At 50.5% G+C, this 16902-nt stretch overlaps 1 protein-coding gene across 1 annotated transcript; it reads left to right on the forward strand.

The window, feature by feature from the left end:
- The first annotated feature begins 5984 nt into the window (after positions 1-5984).
- OVOL2 (ovo like zinc finger 2) lies at positions 5985-15625 on the forward strand. The gene is made up of 4 exons (XM_065632424.1): positions 5985-6099; positions 6803-6993; positions 9219-9408; positions 15184-15625. The coding sequence occupies exons 1-4, from the start codon at positions 6000-6002 to the stop codon at positions 15492-15494; spliced, it is 792 nt and encodes a 263-aa protein (XP_065488496.1). The 5' UTR covers positions 5985-5999; the 3' UTR covers positions 15495-15625.
- The last annotated feature ends 1277 nt before the right edge of the window (positions 15626-16902 follow it).

Here is a 16902-nt window from a genome sequence, read left to right on the forward strand (position 1 = left end):
CTCTGGTGAAAACATCAGAGAAATCATGGAAACTGAGGACCACCAACACCAGCAACTGGCTCTGACTTGCATGGATGTGGCTTTTGGAGGTTAGAGCCCATGTGGATTCACTGGTATCTAATAAAGGCTGTGTGTGTGTGATATATTTTTAAGCATTGTGAGAACAGTAAGAGAGAGTAACTTTCTGTCCTCTATGTATCTACCAATTTGCAGGAAACTCCTGGGATTTCACTACCTTTGCAACCTCTGGTGCTGTATCAGTCTCGGTAGGAACACACCAAAGGTCCCAGCAAGGAACAGTGGACGCAGTGAGATCACAGGAAACCAGGCAACAAAAAGAAGTTAGGCAGTGTGAGAAAAGATGGGGAAGGGGCTTCAAAGGGGCCTCCAGAGACAGATGCTTGTGTGGGTGTGTTTCTATGGCAGAGTCTGTGAGCTCGGGGCTCTGCTGACCACCTTGTGAGAGCGGACATCTCTCCAAGGGGGTCACCTCATCCTCCCAGAGTGGTACTGGACCATGTGTGGGGGTGTGGGGGGCACGAGTCCTCCAGCAGCTCCTTTCCCCAAGCCTCAGAGCCATAGGTGCCACCAAGGAGGATGCTCAGGTGGTGCCACTGGGGTCTGACACGCAGCACAGGCATCACAGGAGCATTTGGGTGCCATTTCCATGGGGAGGGGAGCAGGACTCAGAGGCTTGGCGGGGAGCAGCCCGGCAACTTGGGGTGACGCCGGGCGCCCTGAGGGAGCAGAGCCGCAGCGAGTGGGTGGCTGCAGAGACAGCGCCGAGCAGGCGGGAGGGAGTGGGAAGAAGCGGAGGTATCGGTGGAGAAAGAGAGGGAGACGCTGGGAGTGGCAGGGGCCGTGGGAGGCAGGGAGACATGAGCCTGGTGAGTCAGCCTGGTGGAGTGCTTTGAAATTCAGCAGGGAAGCACAGGCAGGGCAGGTTCTGCCACAGCCTGTGGAGCCATCTTCCCCCGGCTGGCACCCTCTTCATCCCTCCTTCCCGGCTCAGCCAAGGAATGCAGACTGCCTCCAAACCAGGGCAGCTTGTGGAGCCACTGCTCTCTCCTTCTGAGATAACACTGGCATGGAGCCACCCTGGCTTCATCTGCTGCAGTGAAGCGGTTCCTCATCTAACCAGGAGAGCTGCCAAAATGCCAAAACCTGGCTTGGAAGCAGAGCTTTCCAGTGGCCGGGCTTGGCCCCATGGCTGGCAGCACAGGGAGGTGTTGTACAGGCATGACCAGGGCAGTAGCTTTGCTTTAGATGTTTGAGCAATGCTCACATCCCCCTGACCTCTGGGGGACTGTGGGCCAGTATTCTTCCAAATGTTGGCATTGGAGATGCCATGCTTAGGGTGGGAACCTGCCCTCAGAGGCAATAGCAACCCCCTCTGGCAACGCACAGTGTGTGCGTGCAAGAGGCTGCCGAAACCCGGCTGAGTCACACCTGGTGCTGCAGGTGTGCGAAGGGGCACAGGGTGGGGTGGAGAGGAGCAGCCACTGAGAGTACATCAGCTCTTCACAGGCAGATGCTGAGCTGGGAGATGAAGGGCAGAGGTCTGTTTGGGGCTGGAAGCAACATGTGCCCTGGGTGAGAGATTCTTTTTAAAAGCAGGGGACCTTTCCTCTGTGTGCTGCTCTGGACTTTAAAGCTGTGGTCCTCGGATGTCCCTGCGATCCTTCTGGGAAGAACCTACAGCATGCTGGACCTCCACTAGAAAATTCAGGGAGGCAGCAGGTTGGGAAAGGCTGTGGAGGAGATACCCTCCCTTGTTCCCAGCTTGCCTAGACTTCGATGGGAGCATCTTCCTTCTGCAAACCCCCTCCCTGTAATATGGCTGGGGTGTGAGCCCAGGGCTCCTGGTGGTCTTGTGGCACCTGTTCCTGGGTGCCAGCATGGGCTCCATGCTCACCACCCTGCCTCATGTGGGGAAACATGGAGCTTTTCATGGAAGGAGTGTCACTCTGGGATGCCTCTGGCAGAAGACTGGGCAACCTTTTGGCACCCAGCCTCCTCCTCAACTCTCCCAAAACACCTCTGGGATCACTGTAGGGGTTTGCCAGCCAGGAGGGTGTCAGCTGGTGTTTCAGGCACACTGCAGATCACAGAGGATGAAGGTTCATCTTCCCAAGGATGTGAAGCTGTGGCCTCTCTTGCATGGTCAGGTCAATAAACTCAGATTTATCATCTTTGCTGGGAGCCAAAGACCGAAAGCTGTGCTGTTGCATTGCCAGGCTCCTGTACCAGCCAGGGTCTCATCTCTGTCCAGCCCAGTTTGGCTCAAAATTATGAGAGATCACTGGAAAAGAGACACTGTGTGACTGCTCTCAGCCTTATGGGCAAAGCATCCCTGCATATCCCCTGCAGGTGTACCTGCTGGTGTCCCTTCACGTCCCTGCAGGAGGGGTGATGGCTGGGGGCAAGATCCCACCAGGGGCCAAGCATGAAGGTCCTTTTGCTGGTTTCTGAGCTAAAAGCCCAGCTCAAAGACATCGCCATGGTACTGCCTTTTGGCAGTGCTCTGCTCTGGCTGGCTGAATGATCAAACCCCCATCCCTGCCCAGGCCATGTCCCTCTGCCATGTGGGCACATGCCTGCTTCTGCAGCTGCGCGGTACTGATCAAGCTGAAATGTAGCCCAGGCAAGAAGAAGAAAGGGCACAGCTCTCTGGGGGCACTGGGCAGCTAAAATATTCCCTAGTCACAGATAAAATTGAGTTGCCATCCCCCGAGCAGTAGACATGTGCCTTTGCTTACACCTCCTTTACCAAGCATCTCTCCCTCTGCTCTGCTCTTCTCAAGCCCAGCTCCTTCCCCCACTCTACACCCAGGTCCCTACCCTCAGGTACACCTTCCCCACTCCCTTCTAGATGCTGTACTGACCGGGGTGAGGCTGGCAGAGAGAGGAATCCTCCAGAAGGGACGAGTTCCCCATGCCTCTTGCATACAGCCATTGATCCACCCCCCACGTGGGGTGGGCTGGGGAAGAAAGGGGGTGCGACTGAGACAGCGACACATGGCTGATTCATTGTTTGATCCAATCTCTCCCCCAAATGATGAGAGTCAAATGAAGTGTATTTTAGTAGTCAAATCTGTAAAGATGGCTCTCATTGTGGTTTGACCCTACAGGACATTTTGTACACTTGATTTGATTTACAGCCAAAATGTTAATTTAACATACTGGCTTTTCTCCCACACCCAACTAATGCTGAAAATTAAACAGGATCCTACAGAAAGATTTGTGTGCCACTATCTTGTTATCATTGTGATTTATTGAGTAATTACAGTGCTCGAGCTGTGCATGCAACATTGCTCGAGCAGGTGTGTGGAGAAGGATGCCGGCCACCCAGTGACATGTCCATGGCATCATGTGTGGCTCCTTGCAATGGTGTTGGTGGGGGCATGCTATGAGCATGCTTCCCAGGCTCCTCTGGGTTAAAAAATAACAAGGAATGATATTTTTAGGAAAGGCAGCATCATTTTCTTCTGGGCTATGGCCATGCAACACCAAAGTTTGGTCAGCAGCCTGTATTTCCACCTGCTATCTCAAGGGGAAGGTAGCCCACTGCTGCTGAGATGCTCTACTCTGTGGAGGTGGTGCCTCTCCATCCCGCTCCTCTTGCCTTGCTGGAGGCTGCAAGACCTTCTCTTCACCCTGTGCCTGTGATGGCTGTGGGCACACCACAACCCTGACCACTTGTGTCAGGGCTCCAGAGCTGATAATAATAATAATTTAGTTCCTTATTGAGCTGTGCATGTAGGTGCATGTCTGATTTGGAGCACCCCAATTAAATGTGTGCTCCAGGACCTAGCTAAATGGGAACCTCAAAAGCAACATTTGAAAAAGACAAGAAGGCATTAAAGCAGTCACAGCAAACTCTTGGTTCAGGAGTGCTGTGATTAATGTCATTTGCTACCTCTTTGAGCTTGAAAGACAGGGAGTGGTTAAAATAAAAGAAACCTCAAGTTGAAAGCATTGAAAAAAATCAATTAAAACCCATGTACCTTCATTTCGACCTGAAGCAAAATCTCAGACATAACACAGAAATTACATAGCCTTAAAGAGAAAGAAATTTTTATGTGTGGTATTGCTGAGGTATTGCCTGAAGGCATGCTGAGGTGGCTTCTCCCCTGGTACTTGCAGAGACTGTAGACTCTCTGCAGGAGCAGGGGGAACAAGTAGTTGTCCCCAGCCCACTCCATCACTCCCAGGGATTGTCCCATGGGTGAAGGGTCAGGGCTTAAAAACCTTCCTGGAGGACAAAGTGCAGGGTGGTGGGGAAACTCCTCTGCTGCTTCAGCCTGTGGGATGGAGATATCTGCGCCTGAACATCGGTCTGGTAGACCCTGCTGAAATACGGTACAGTGGGTAGTGCTGCTGCAGCTCCCAGCTGGGATTTTCTTGCTGGAAACACCAATTTCTTTGGGATGCTCAGCCTGGAGGACCTCTCCAGCAGTGCGACACCAGGTGTGGGGCTTAGGGCTGGGGATCCTCCATCTCAGCACCTTCCCTGGGACTCCAGCCACTCCCGCTCCTCCAGGCAAGAGCTCACACCAATTTGCCCCTGGATAAAGGCTCAAATGGTCCCAAAGCACTAGTCCTTGCCCCAAAGAGTTACTGAGGATGTGCATTAAGCAGAACTCTTTCATTTGGCCATGTTTGATGGTGCATCCTTTCCAGAAGCTCCAGATCCGTTAAATCTTTGTCTCAATGAATGAAATGCTGAAACTCCCATCTGTTTACCCTGGCCTGTGTTTTGCTCTTTGGGAGGAAAGCAGCAACCATAGAGAAGAGCGATACCATCTGAAAGGCCTCTTCACACAGGGAAACGACTTTCTGTGCTCAGCCCCACCAGCCTGCACAACTGCTCCAGCCTAGTGCTGGCTCTTCTGCAAGGATGTGCTCAGGGAGGAGGCACCAAATGCATTTCCACTGCATTTAATAAGAAAGGAGATTGAATAGTAAGTGTGAGGTGGGAGAAGGCACCCTTGAATTCTGTTAAATACCTGAGGACACACCATGCACAGACTTCACTGTGCTTGGAGACTTTTCAGTGCAGTTTTGTGGGTTTTCTTCTGCTTCTTATGCTTCCTTCCCCCCACCCCATCCTCTTCTATTTTGTTTCATTTCCACTTAGGGAAGAGGAGAAGAGGACAAGAGGCAAATAAAAAAAGAGGGGAGGGAGAGAAAAGGCTGAGGCCGTGACACGTTTTTCATTTTAAATCAATGACTGAAACAGAATAAAACCTTTAAAAAAACACAAAACAAACAAAAAACCAACCAAACAAAAACACAACACACAAAACCAGAAGAAAGGCTTGTCATTAAGAAAAATAATAACAACAACTTTCCGTCTGCCGCTGCCCCGAGGACAGCTGAGCCTCTTCTTTCCCGGCTCCCTCAGGAGCCTTCCCCTCCGCGACCTGCTCTGGGGGGGCCCTCAGCGCAGCCCCCCCGTGGGCGGCGGGACGCGCACTGGCGGGTGGAAGCACCCCCGGCACCCCCCTGGGCGGCGGGCGGGCAGCTGGTCCGGCCCCACCGGGGTGGCCGCCAGCGGGGCGGCGGGCGGCGGCGGCGGCAGCGCTCCCCTCCCTTTTCTTTCTTTTTTTTTTTTTTTTTTTAATTTTCAGACGTTAAATTCTTTTGCAAACATTCATGCCTTAGGAAGGGCTGGAACAAAGCTCAGCTGCTCCAACCGGTCGGACAGGTAAGCAGACTTGTTGACACCGTTATGTTTGCAGCACGCATGCTCCTTCCCAAGTTTCCTGGTGCATTTTTCTATTCCACCTTATGAAACTTTCCTCCCCCCCAACCCCCCTTCCCCTCTCCTCCCCTTCCCCTCCCCGCTCCTCGGCGGCTCTGCCCGGTGTGTGCGGTCCCGCTCCCCGCGGACGGCAGCGCAGCGCCCGCGCCCCGCCGGGCTGCGGGCGGGCGGCGGGTGAGCTGCCTCTCCGCTCCGCTCCGCTCCGTGCCCAGCCGTGCCCCCTGCCCTCGCCATGCCCAGAGCCTTCCTGGTGAAGCGCCGGAGCCCGCAGCCGGCGGTGCGCAGCTGGGATGGGCTGCCCGACGAGGAGAGAGCCGACACCTACATCCCAGGTAGGGCGCCGACGGGCTCCCTCCCCCGGCACCTCTCGCCGCCGGGAGGGAGGGAGGGGGGTCCCCGCCGGACCCCAGCCCTTGCCCCGATCCCCTCGGGCTGCGGAGGGGGCGGGTTGGGAAAGGGGCTTTGCCGGGCCGGGAGAGCCCCGAAGGGGCGGGTGGGCGGCGGACCGGGGAGGGCTGTGCTAAACGTCGGGAGGGGATCGGGGGAACCCTCCCCGCCCAGCGGCGGGGGTGCCGGGTGCTGGCCCCGCCGGGCGATGCCGCTCCCATGCCTGGCACCATCTCCCACGCCGGCGAGCCCCCGGGCATGGGGGGGGGACAGTGTGAGTGTCCGGGAAGGTGGGAAACCTCGTTTGCATGAGAAAGGTGGCGGGGGGAGGAGAAGAAAGGACCCGAGCCGTGTAGGGGGCTGATGTCTTCCTGGCCTACCCCTCCCCTCCTCCTCCTTCTCCTCCTCCTGCCCTTGCCCGGGGTATAACGGGAAGGCGGCGGAGCTGGCTTGTTTGAACTTTGGGACCGTTCGTGTTTGAGTTTCCGATTGCAGCGTGAGCCGGGGATCCTCCCCCGCCGCCCGCGGCCCGCCCGCAGGTTAAACACCGGGGCTCGGCGCCTTTCCCCCGTTGCCACCGCTGCCCCCCTCCCCTGGCCGCGGCTCCGCGATCCCCCTCTTCATCGCACCCCCCCACCCCCGCTGCAGGCGGGATCGGCTGCGTGCTGCTGGGCTACGAGGACAGCTGCAGCCTGGAGAGCAGCGGGAGCAGCGGGACCCGGGACGCGGAGCCCAGCGATCCCCCGACGCCCCAGCCCGCCCCCGGCGACTTGGGCACGGCCGGGGGGATGCTGCTGGACCTGGCCGTCAAGCGCCCCGTGGTCAGGTCGAAAATCAAGGTAACTGCCCGCACGCCTGCGTTCTCTTCCCCGGTGATAGGGTGACCCCACTTGGAGGGCAGGGCCCAACTGCTGGCTGGGACACCGGGTGACAACAGTCCCTTGGGCTCTCTCTGCTGGAGGCGACAGCACCTGTCCCACACAAGGAGATGGAGGCCCGTGAGACCAGCTGGCTGTAGGATGGCAGTGGTAGGGCAAGCCTTGTAAGCGATGTACCTTAATCTTCCAGTGCCCTTTGCTTTCCCTTATCCTCGCCTGGGACATGCTGCCCCTGGCCTGCTTGGCTTGCGTCCCACAGGAGCTCTGAACCCAGCCAGGAAAGACCAGCCCTGGCAGCTAGGAGTCATGCCCCATAGTGCGTGGGTGGATCTCGTTCCTTAATGTGGGGCGTCCTTAAAAGGCTGCGTTCTAGGTTGTAGTGAAGCCTTCTTCGCCAAGGGAGGTTGTCGTGAATCTTCCCGATGTCCCCCTACCCTCTTCACTTGTCAAGATAGCAGCTAGGAAAAGGTCCTTCTCCAAAGCTGTGAAAGGCCATTGCCACCTTGAGGTGGACTTATAGGCTTGGGTGAAATGAAGCAATTATCTGTCCATTAACTTAATCGGAGAGTCTCTCTGCTGCAAGGGCAGGAGCTTGTGTTGACTGGGTGTCCCCTGGGCAGAACTAGCAAAGCAGAGTGGTGATTTCAGTCCCCAGGCTGAGAAGAAGAATGGTCTTCTCATGGTACTGGAGAACCCAAGACCAAAGCATGGTGGTGATGCATATGGGGTGGGAGGACCACGTCTATCTCTGAACATCCAGGGTTCCCCTCAGCAGAGGTGAGGCCAGGCCACCCCAGTGCTAGGAAGGAGGAGATGTGTTTACCAATGGCTAGTTAACACCTCATTAAACCCTGGCTGTTGCTTTGCCAGATGGAGCTGTAAAAATCCCCACTGTCTCTGCTGAGATCACAGCCTTTTGGCCACCATGTTATTAATCTCATGATTAACACTAGGTTTTCACCCTTCTTATATGTAGCTGCATGAGTCTTACCTGTTGCCCAACAGATACTTCCCAGCTGCCCGCCCCCTCCCGACTAGTTTCACACCTCGTGGTTTTGCAGCTGCCTTTTTTTTTAATCTTTCTTTACAATTTTCCATAGTAAGTGAAGGAGTAGGATGGGAAAAATAAGTGGCTCTTCAGGAAAAAGAAGCTCCAAATGTATTCCTTTATGAAGAGCTTTCCCCACTGCTGTTTGACTTTAACCTACTTTATATAATTTAACCTGGGCTATTAGCACAGTCACAGCGAAACCTCGTTTCAGCAGTTGTGTTTTCTCAGCATGCCACAGAAACTCGCCAAAAGCACCACGAGAGCCGATGGACGTGTGCGTGCGGTGCTGCCTGCTGTTCTGGCTTTCCCCTGGCCCAAGAGGCTGGTGGCAAGCAAGTCTGCTCCCCCATGAATAATTAAACTAATAACGAAGTATTTGCATCTTCTAGACGTTAAGCCTTCCCTCTGAGGAATGCTCTTCCCAAGAGCTGAATCATCAGTGTCTCCCTTAGTCAAGTTAGGTCATGGTGTTGGGGCAATATTTTTGGTGTTAGGAGTGGGAATGAGGAGTTTAACCCCTAATGACACTCTGCTGTTAATTAACAAGTCAGGGAGACCAACAGGAGTAGGTAAGTGCCATTGTTTCATTCTCTGCTGGGTCAGCACAGTGTGCATTGGTTTATCTCACCAAACTTATCTTTTTTTTCACTGCTGGCTGGTTTTTGAGGGACCTATAGCAGCTGGAAGCGTGATTAGCAAAGGCACCACATGAGTATGACTTTCTTGTATCAGGGAGGGCTTCCCGTCTCCCACTAGGAGAGTGCAGGAGCAAACACATGCGGCCCCAGCGAGACGTGCTTGTAGCCTAAGCGCATGTGCTTATGGATGTAGCTGAATGAGGGTCCCTGCCTCTTGAAGGCATCCAGCACACAGGCTTTGCTTTAACCCCTGGAGCCAAGCTGTCCAACGCCTGTTGTAGTCCCAAACCACACACGTTAACAGTCACCCATCTGATTGCAAGGGAAGCGTGAAGGTTCCACTCAGCAAGAATCTCTTGAATGCTTTCACTTTTCATTTTGAATATATCCCAAGTATTCTTAAATGCAACAATGAGCCATCCCTCCTTATTTTGTTTGGTTTTTGTTAATCTTTGTCATGTCAATGCCTGCTCACCCAGTTCTCTTCCATTCCTCAGTTCACCACTGGCACCTGTAACGATGCTACCGTGCATAGCTGCGAGTTATGTGGCAAAGGCTTTCGCTTGCAGCGGATGCTCAACCGTCACATCAAGTGTCACAGCCAGGTGAAGAGACACTTGTGCACCTTCTGTGGAAAAGGCTTCAATGACACCTTTGATCTGAAAAGACATGTCCGGACGCATACCGGTGAGAACATGTTCCCTGGGGGCTTGCAAACACCTCTGAGTAGCAGGAGGTGGGAGAACGGGTGGGATGGGACAAGGATGGGGGCTGAGGGTAACTCAGAAATACAATAATACAAAACCCAGGTAAACAACATTTGCAAAAAATAGCGGGGATGTGCTGGAGGAAAGGGAAAGACATGAGCATGGACAGATGAAAGTCCTAGGACTAAAGAAATCTGAGGAGAACTAATAAAGTCTGTTTGAAGTGGTGTGGGTGCATGAGCTTCCATCCAGGTCTGGTGTAGATGTTGCTGTGTGCTGCCGTGCCTGGGTCAGTGAGACTGGGATAACCCACTCGGGAGAACCCACCTGTGATAACTCACCTGGGATAACCCACCTAGGCTAACTCATTGCATGTTATTGCAAGTCCAGCATGTACTGGTGAGCACGGGCAGGTGGTGGATGAAAATGCTTTGCCCTCTAGAGGCAACGAGCAGCAGTTTCTTGGGGTTTTTTTTGGCAAACCTTGCCTGCTGGCTGTCCTGCAAGGTGGGGTTATGGCTTGATTTTAGCACCATCTGGAGAAAACAGAGTGCAGTTCATGATATGCCTCCAGTTTTTTTAGCGAAACTAGACAACACATCTGACTTCTGCTAACTCTGTGCATTGCATCCCCACCTGCTTCAGGCTACCAGCTCCCTCAATCCCCTTTCGGAGAGGTTTCCCTTTGCATATCCAGCGATCCAGATCAGTTTGGCCACTGATCCCCTACTCCTTGTGTGGGTCACAGCATGGGTTGAAAATCAAGAGCAGTTGGTTCAGAATCAGGAGCAGTGGGTTGAAAATCTCGCAACAGCAGTTCCTGCCCTGGATTGAGGGTGGGTAAAAAAGTTACCTTCAACCTGATCTAGTTCCCTCCTCTCTGCTTGCATCTACACTAGATGTACAGGCATAACTGAGGATGCTGTGATTTAAGCCCATGATGGCACTGGAAGAAAGAAAAATTGTCCCTTTCCCTTTTCTGCTCACCCTTGCTCCCATATCACTCCCCCAGGGATGCACTTTCCGTGGCTGCTCTGCAGTGGGGTCAGTGCCCGAGCCCACCCCAAACAGCAGTGGTTTTGTTTCTTTGATCAGTTGCTTCAAATCCAGCTCAGAGAAATGCTTATCCTAACTTGGAGCAGGGAGAAGTCCACCTTTATGTTTCTGTTTCTTAGTAGAAGTGATGGCTTAAATACATATCAATCCCACCGTCCCCAAGCAAGGCACTTTCTGGCAGGCCAAGCTGCCTGTGCTTGTGGAGCTTAGACTTTGCACTATAGAGCATCCAGAAGATGCATCCACCACACCTCCTGGGCATGTTCCAACTTCCCAGATTTGTGGTTGGCTACAGGACCTGCTCTGGGCTTGCTCTGCAATGCCACTTTTTTGGCTCAGGCACTGTTACCCAGGTGATCCACCTGGACACATTCCTGTGTAATCTACTCTAGGTGAACCTGCTTTAGCAGGTGGGTTGGACTAGGTGATCTACAGAGGTTCCTTCCAACCCCAACCATTCTGTGATTCTGTGAACTGCTAGAGGTGATGCAAGTATGTTGGTGGGCAGGAGTTGTTTCTTAGCAGCAGAGCTCACTAAAACAACGCTGCCCATTTAGATGGGAAAGCATTGGCCAGAGCCAAAGTTTTGTGCTGTTTTGGTTTGTTTGCGAAGCTTTCATGTGGAAAGGAAAGCTGCTGGCTGTGAGCAGGGAGCTGCCACTGGGGTATGGCTGATGTGCCGAGTTGGTGCTTCTGAAAGAAGTGATTTTTCAACCTGTCTGGTCATCTTTTGAGATTCAGAAACTAAATCCAAGACGGTCTCTGTTCAGAAGCTAAATATACACGTATGTTGTGGCAGCTAGAGTTGAACTCACTATGCAGGAGTGGAGCTGATTTTGAGAAACTCTGGAAGCGAACGGAGGGTGAAAACAGGGGTGAAAACACACTGTACAGGAAATGTGAATCTTACGGTTAGATTGTCCCCAAATTTACTAGAAGAAATCTGGCATCACTTTGTTTCCTCTCCAGTGTAAAGCCAGGATGAACACTCACATATATTGTATTTGCCTGATGCCTTGGTTCATGATGGGGGCATGAAGGCTGTCTGCAGCAGCAGTACTAATATGTATTGTGTATTGGCGTGTATCTCTGAAAACAGTTGCCTTTTTTATGCCAAAGTTGATTGCTGTTCAGGAAAGCTGGACTATATTTGAATGTTAAAAAGAAGACAAACGGGCTGGAAGTGGTAGTGTGGGTTTTATATTTTGTAGCTATAGGTGCTCATCTATATGTGCTTTACTGAATGTTGGTGTTTCCAGTGGAAATTGTTGTGCAGTGTTTGTAACCAGACTGTGCAACAGCAGGGTAGTGTCAGAGAGAGTGAAAGCCAAATGTCTCAGTCTAGCTTCATGGCATAAGCAGAGTTACACATTAAAAACTAACTAATACACATAGTAAACTCAAATTTAAAAATGTTTCCCAAGGAAAGAAGAAGATGCCAGAGCCCCAATGGGCTGTGTCATCCTGGCATGACCACTCATGTGCTTGCACTCTTGCCTGTGGAGCACCGCTGGTGTCATGAACCAAGGATGGTGGGAGTTTAAATAGCCTTCAGATGAGCATGAAGTGGCACCTAAAATTCTGTTTGTAAAAGATACGTTTTTGTGTGTGAATTCTAATGAAGATGTAGAGTTACTCTCCATTTGCAGCCGAATGTAACTGAAGCAGTCTCACAGCAGTAGGCATTAGGAAACTTTAGTCTTGGTAGTCTTGTGGAGGGCCACAAAAATGATCAGAGGGCTGGAACAGCTCTCCTATGAGGACAGGCTGAGAGAGTTGGGGTTGTTCAGCCTGGAGAAGAGAAGGCTCCAGGGAGACCATATTGTGGCCTTTCAGTACTTAAAAGGGGCCTATAAGAAAGATGGGGACAGACTTTTTAGCAGGGCCTGTTGTGATAGGACAAGGGGTAATGGTTTTGAAAGAAAGGAGGGGAGATTCAGGCTAGACATGAGGGTGGTGAAACACTGGCAGTTTTCCCAGAGAAGTGGTAGATGCCCCATCCCTGGAGACATTCAAGGCCAGGCTGGACGGGGCTCTGAGCAACCTGATCTGTTGAAGATGTCCCTGCTCATGGCAGGGGGGTTGGACTAGATGACCTTTGAAGGTCCCTTCCAACCAAAACTATTCTATGATTCTATGATTGCATGAGCCAGTACACTGGCATAACCTCCTTTTACAAGACTTGTAAAAATGAAATCAGGATGCTGCTTATTGGAACTTCTGATCAGTTTGGATTTCTGGTAGAAAGATCAATGACTGAGTGGTGAATTTAACACAATCCAGTTACAAATTTACAGCCATGTGTATGGGCATGTGTGCTTTGCTCTTTTTTGCCTGGCACCATAGGACTGATCTTCCATACGCTCAAGTTTCATCTTTCATTGGGAAAACAGGGGTTTAGGTAAATCATTGCATCAGTATTAATGCTGGTCTTTGCTTGAAAACTTACTGAGCTAGTCTATTAAGCAAAATCAAAACGGGTTTAGGTTTTTTCAAGTGTCACTAAACCCTCAGCTATTTGTCATTCAGGTATGGGCAAACATTGTCCCAATCTACAAGAGGGGCAACAGGAATGACCCCAGCAACTACAGGCCTGTCAGCCTCACTTTTGTGCCTGGCAAAATCATGGAGAAGATTATTCTGGGAGTTACTGAAAAACATCTGAAAGACAATGTAATCATTGGTCCCAGCCAGCACAGGTTCATGAGGGGAAAGTCCTGCTTAAAAAAACTAATTTCTTTCTACAACAAGGTTACCCATCTAGTTGACCAAGGGAAGCCTGTCGACGTGATCTTTTTGGATTTCAGTAAAGCCTTTGATACCATCTCTCACAACATCCTCCTGGATAAGATGTCCAGCACACAGCTGGGTAAACACACAGTGCAGTGGGTGAGCAATTGGCTGACGGGCCAGGCTCAAAGGGTTCTAGTAAATGGGGTTGTGTTGGGCTGGTGACCAGTCACTAGCGGGGTTCTGCAGGGATCCATCCTAGAGCCAGCACTCTTCAATATCTTCATATATGACATAGACTCAGGACTTGAGGGAACGCTAAGCAAGTTCACTGATGACACAAAATTGGGAGGAGCTGTTGACACTCTCAAGGGTAGAGAGGCCCTGCAGAGAGATCTGAACAAAGTGGAGAACTGGGCAATCACCATCCACATGAAGTTCAACACGGGCAAGTGCTGGATTTTGCACCTGGGACACGGCAACCCTGGCTGTACATACAGACTGGGGGACGAGATGTTGGAAAGCAGCTCTGCGGAGAGGGATCTGGGGGTTCTGGTCCATGGCAAGTTGAACATGAGCCAACAGTGTCCCTGGCAGCCAAGAGGGCCAACCATGTCCTGGGTGCATCAAGCACAGCATTGCCAGCCGGGCAGGGAGGTGATTGTCCCGCTCTGCTCTGCACTGGTGCGGCCTCACCTGGAGCCCTGCGTGCAGTTCTGGTCGACACAGGATAAAAAGGATATAAAGCTACTGGAGAGTGTCCAGAAGAGGGCTACGAAGTTGGTGAGGGGTTTGGAGAGGAAGCCGTATGAGGAGCAGCTAAAGTCACTTGGTTTGTTCAGCCTTTAGAAGAGGAGACTGAGGGGACACCTCATGGCGGCCACAGCTTCCTCACAAGGGGAGGAGGAGGGGCAGGCACCAAACTCTTCTCTTTAGTGACCAATGACAGAACCCCAAGGGAATGGCAGGAAGATGTGTCAGGGGAGGTTCAGGTTGGACATGAGGAAAAGGTTCTTCACCCAGAGGGTGCTGGAGCACTGGAACAGGCTCCCCAGGGAGGTGTCATGGCCCCAAGCCTGACAGTGTTCAAGAAGAGACTGGACAACACCCTCAGACACATGGTGTGAACTGTGGGGTTGTCCTGTGCAGGGACAGAAGCTGGACTTGATGATCCTTGTGGGTCCCTTCCAACTCAGGACATTCTATGATTCTGTGATACCGGGGGGTTGTCGTTAAATTGGTGTTGCTTGGTGGTAAAATTGTTACACTTTACTGCTATTTTGATAATGTTTGTTGCCTGTACTGAATGAAACTGCTCAGGCATTCAAATCACCAGCCAGCCTCTTCTCCCTCCTCCCAAGACACATGTACATATTTCTTTCATCTTAATGCACTTCTCCTTTAGAACTTGAGCTTGTAATCTCAGTCAATCAAGTCTATATTCTACAAAGATGCTCTCATTCGTTTGAAGGGCTGTGATCACTGTACTTTCATTTTGGGCTGCCATTCACTGAAGCCTCATTAAGCTTTGCTCACTAAAAGGGAAAAAATTAACATCTTACTGAGATACATGATTTAATTCATTATAAAAGCCAAAATGAAAAGTTACCCAAAACCAATAGTTTCACCTAATTGCAGGACTTCAAAAGTCAGGGCTCTAAAGGAGTCAGTTTTGCAGGAGCTGACAATGGCTTCTTCTTTAGGACAAAAGCCACCTATGGGCATCTGTTATCCTCAGTGTCTGCCTACGTCCCCTTGAAACCTAGAAAGGTTTTTTTGTTCCTAAATATATCAACCCATTCCTGAAAATTTTAGCCTGAAAGGAAGAAGTTTTGTTTAGACAGATAGTTCCTCAGGCTAGTAGCTCCCTGCTGCGAGGTATTTGCTCAATAACTAATATGCCAGAGCATTGCTCATAGCCAGGTCCTTAGTAAATCAGAATGGTAATGGCTGTCTTTTAATGTTGCAGGAATTCGACCTTACAAATGCGAGATTTGCAACAAAGCCTTCACGCAGCGCTGCTCCCTGGAGTCCCACCTTAAGAAGATCCACGGCGTGCAGCAGCAATATGCCTACAAACAGAGGCGAGACAAACTGTATGTGTGCGAAGACTGTGGCTACACAGGCCCCACACAGGAGGACCTGTACCTGCATGTTAGTAATGTTCACCCCGGAAGTGCTTTCTTGAAGAAAACCTCAAAAAAACTTGCAGCGGTTTTGCAAAATAAACTGAGCCCCGTCCTGCAGAGGAACTCCAAAAACAATGACAAAGATGAATAATACAGTGGATTACAGTGTGCTAAAGGAATGAAGTTTACATAAATATATATATTATTTTTTTAAAAACAATTTTGAAAAATATCCCTGAAATGAAAGGGACACTTTTGTTAACAGAACTCTCTTGATGTTGGTAGAACCTCAACTTGAAAGAAATACTCCTATATTTGATGCAAACATCACTTTTTTACCTGGCCAAAAAAAAAGGAAAGCTTGGAAGAGGCGGTCACCTCTTGGATGGAGCATTTGCTGAATTGCTGTTTAGGCAACCTGTTTTCTGTTTCAGCTCTACCACATGTCTGAGTGGCCACTGACAAATAAGTTACCTTCCCCCAGTGTATTTTGTAAAGATAATAGCCGTTACCTCCTGTACAAATTACTTTGAGAGGTTTGGGTGAAAAGTGTCGTGTAAGAGCAGCTACTAGTACATTGTTCTATGCAAAATGAATTAAAATGGTCTTAAGAATAGGAGTCCATTGTATCAGTAAATAAGACAAAATGTGCAAATAACTTTAACTCTGGCCTCCATGCAGTAAAATAATCATTTGTGGAAACGTGATCCAAGATGAGCTGAGACATTTTTTAAAGGACACAGAACTTTTTCCTCCAAACTTTCTCTGCTAGCAAATGGCATTATTCCAGGGCAGACTTACAGTCATGTTTTAGGTACCTTAAGCTGTGAACTTATTTTATTATATTTAGATTTAAGTGTAACCTTAACACTCCTGGACTTGTCATGCTCACTTTGGGGATTATTACAACATGCTTTTAACATACATCATTATCAATCCAGAAACCCAAAGAAAATAGTTTAATGACTTGAAGATATGTATTTTTCTGTCAAGATGAAATGCAATTCTATATTTTATGGTGCGTATGTGCATGTGTGTGTTCATTTAGGGATTTTTTTTCTTCTTAGTGATTAAGTTCACTAATATAACAGAGCAGTGCAAGGCAGTGAAGAGGGAGACTTAGCCTGTCTCTGCCTCATGGGATCAGCACAAACCTGCTGGCAGGAATCTGGCCTCTCATCTGTAACTGCTGTCAGTTTAGAAGGCTCCTGGTGAGACGGAAAGGAGGTGGCGATGATGATGAGGGACTGGTACTATGTGTCTGTGTGTTGAGGACTCACCTTATAGTCCTGCTGCAGCTCTTTGTTGACCCAGGACAACCAAGAGGGTAGCCTGTAGGGACTACTGAGTGTGAATTTTGGGATTTAAAGAAAAGGGAGAGGAATGCCCATATAACTCATGTTGCTGAAACCCCCTGACACTTTAAGACTTGTCAGAAGCTGCTGCAGCCTTTACTGGGCACTTGGGTGTCTTATACTGGGCGTGACAGGGCTGGGTGGTGGCTTCCTCAGCAACCACAAGCTGCTCTGGTTCAAGCACATGTTATTCATCTGGCTCTT

The sequence above is a fragment of the Caloenas nicobarica genome, chromosome 3 (assembly GCF_036013445.1).
Source record: "Caloenas nicobarica isolate bCalNic1 chromosome 3, bCalNic1.hap1, whole genome shotgun sequence".
NCBI classification, from domain to species: domain Eukaryota; kingdom Metazoa; phylum Chordata; class Aves; order Columbiformes; family Columbidae; genus Caloenas; species Caloenas nicobarica.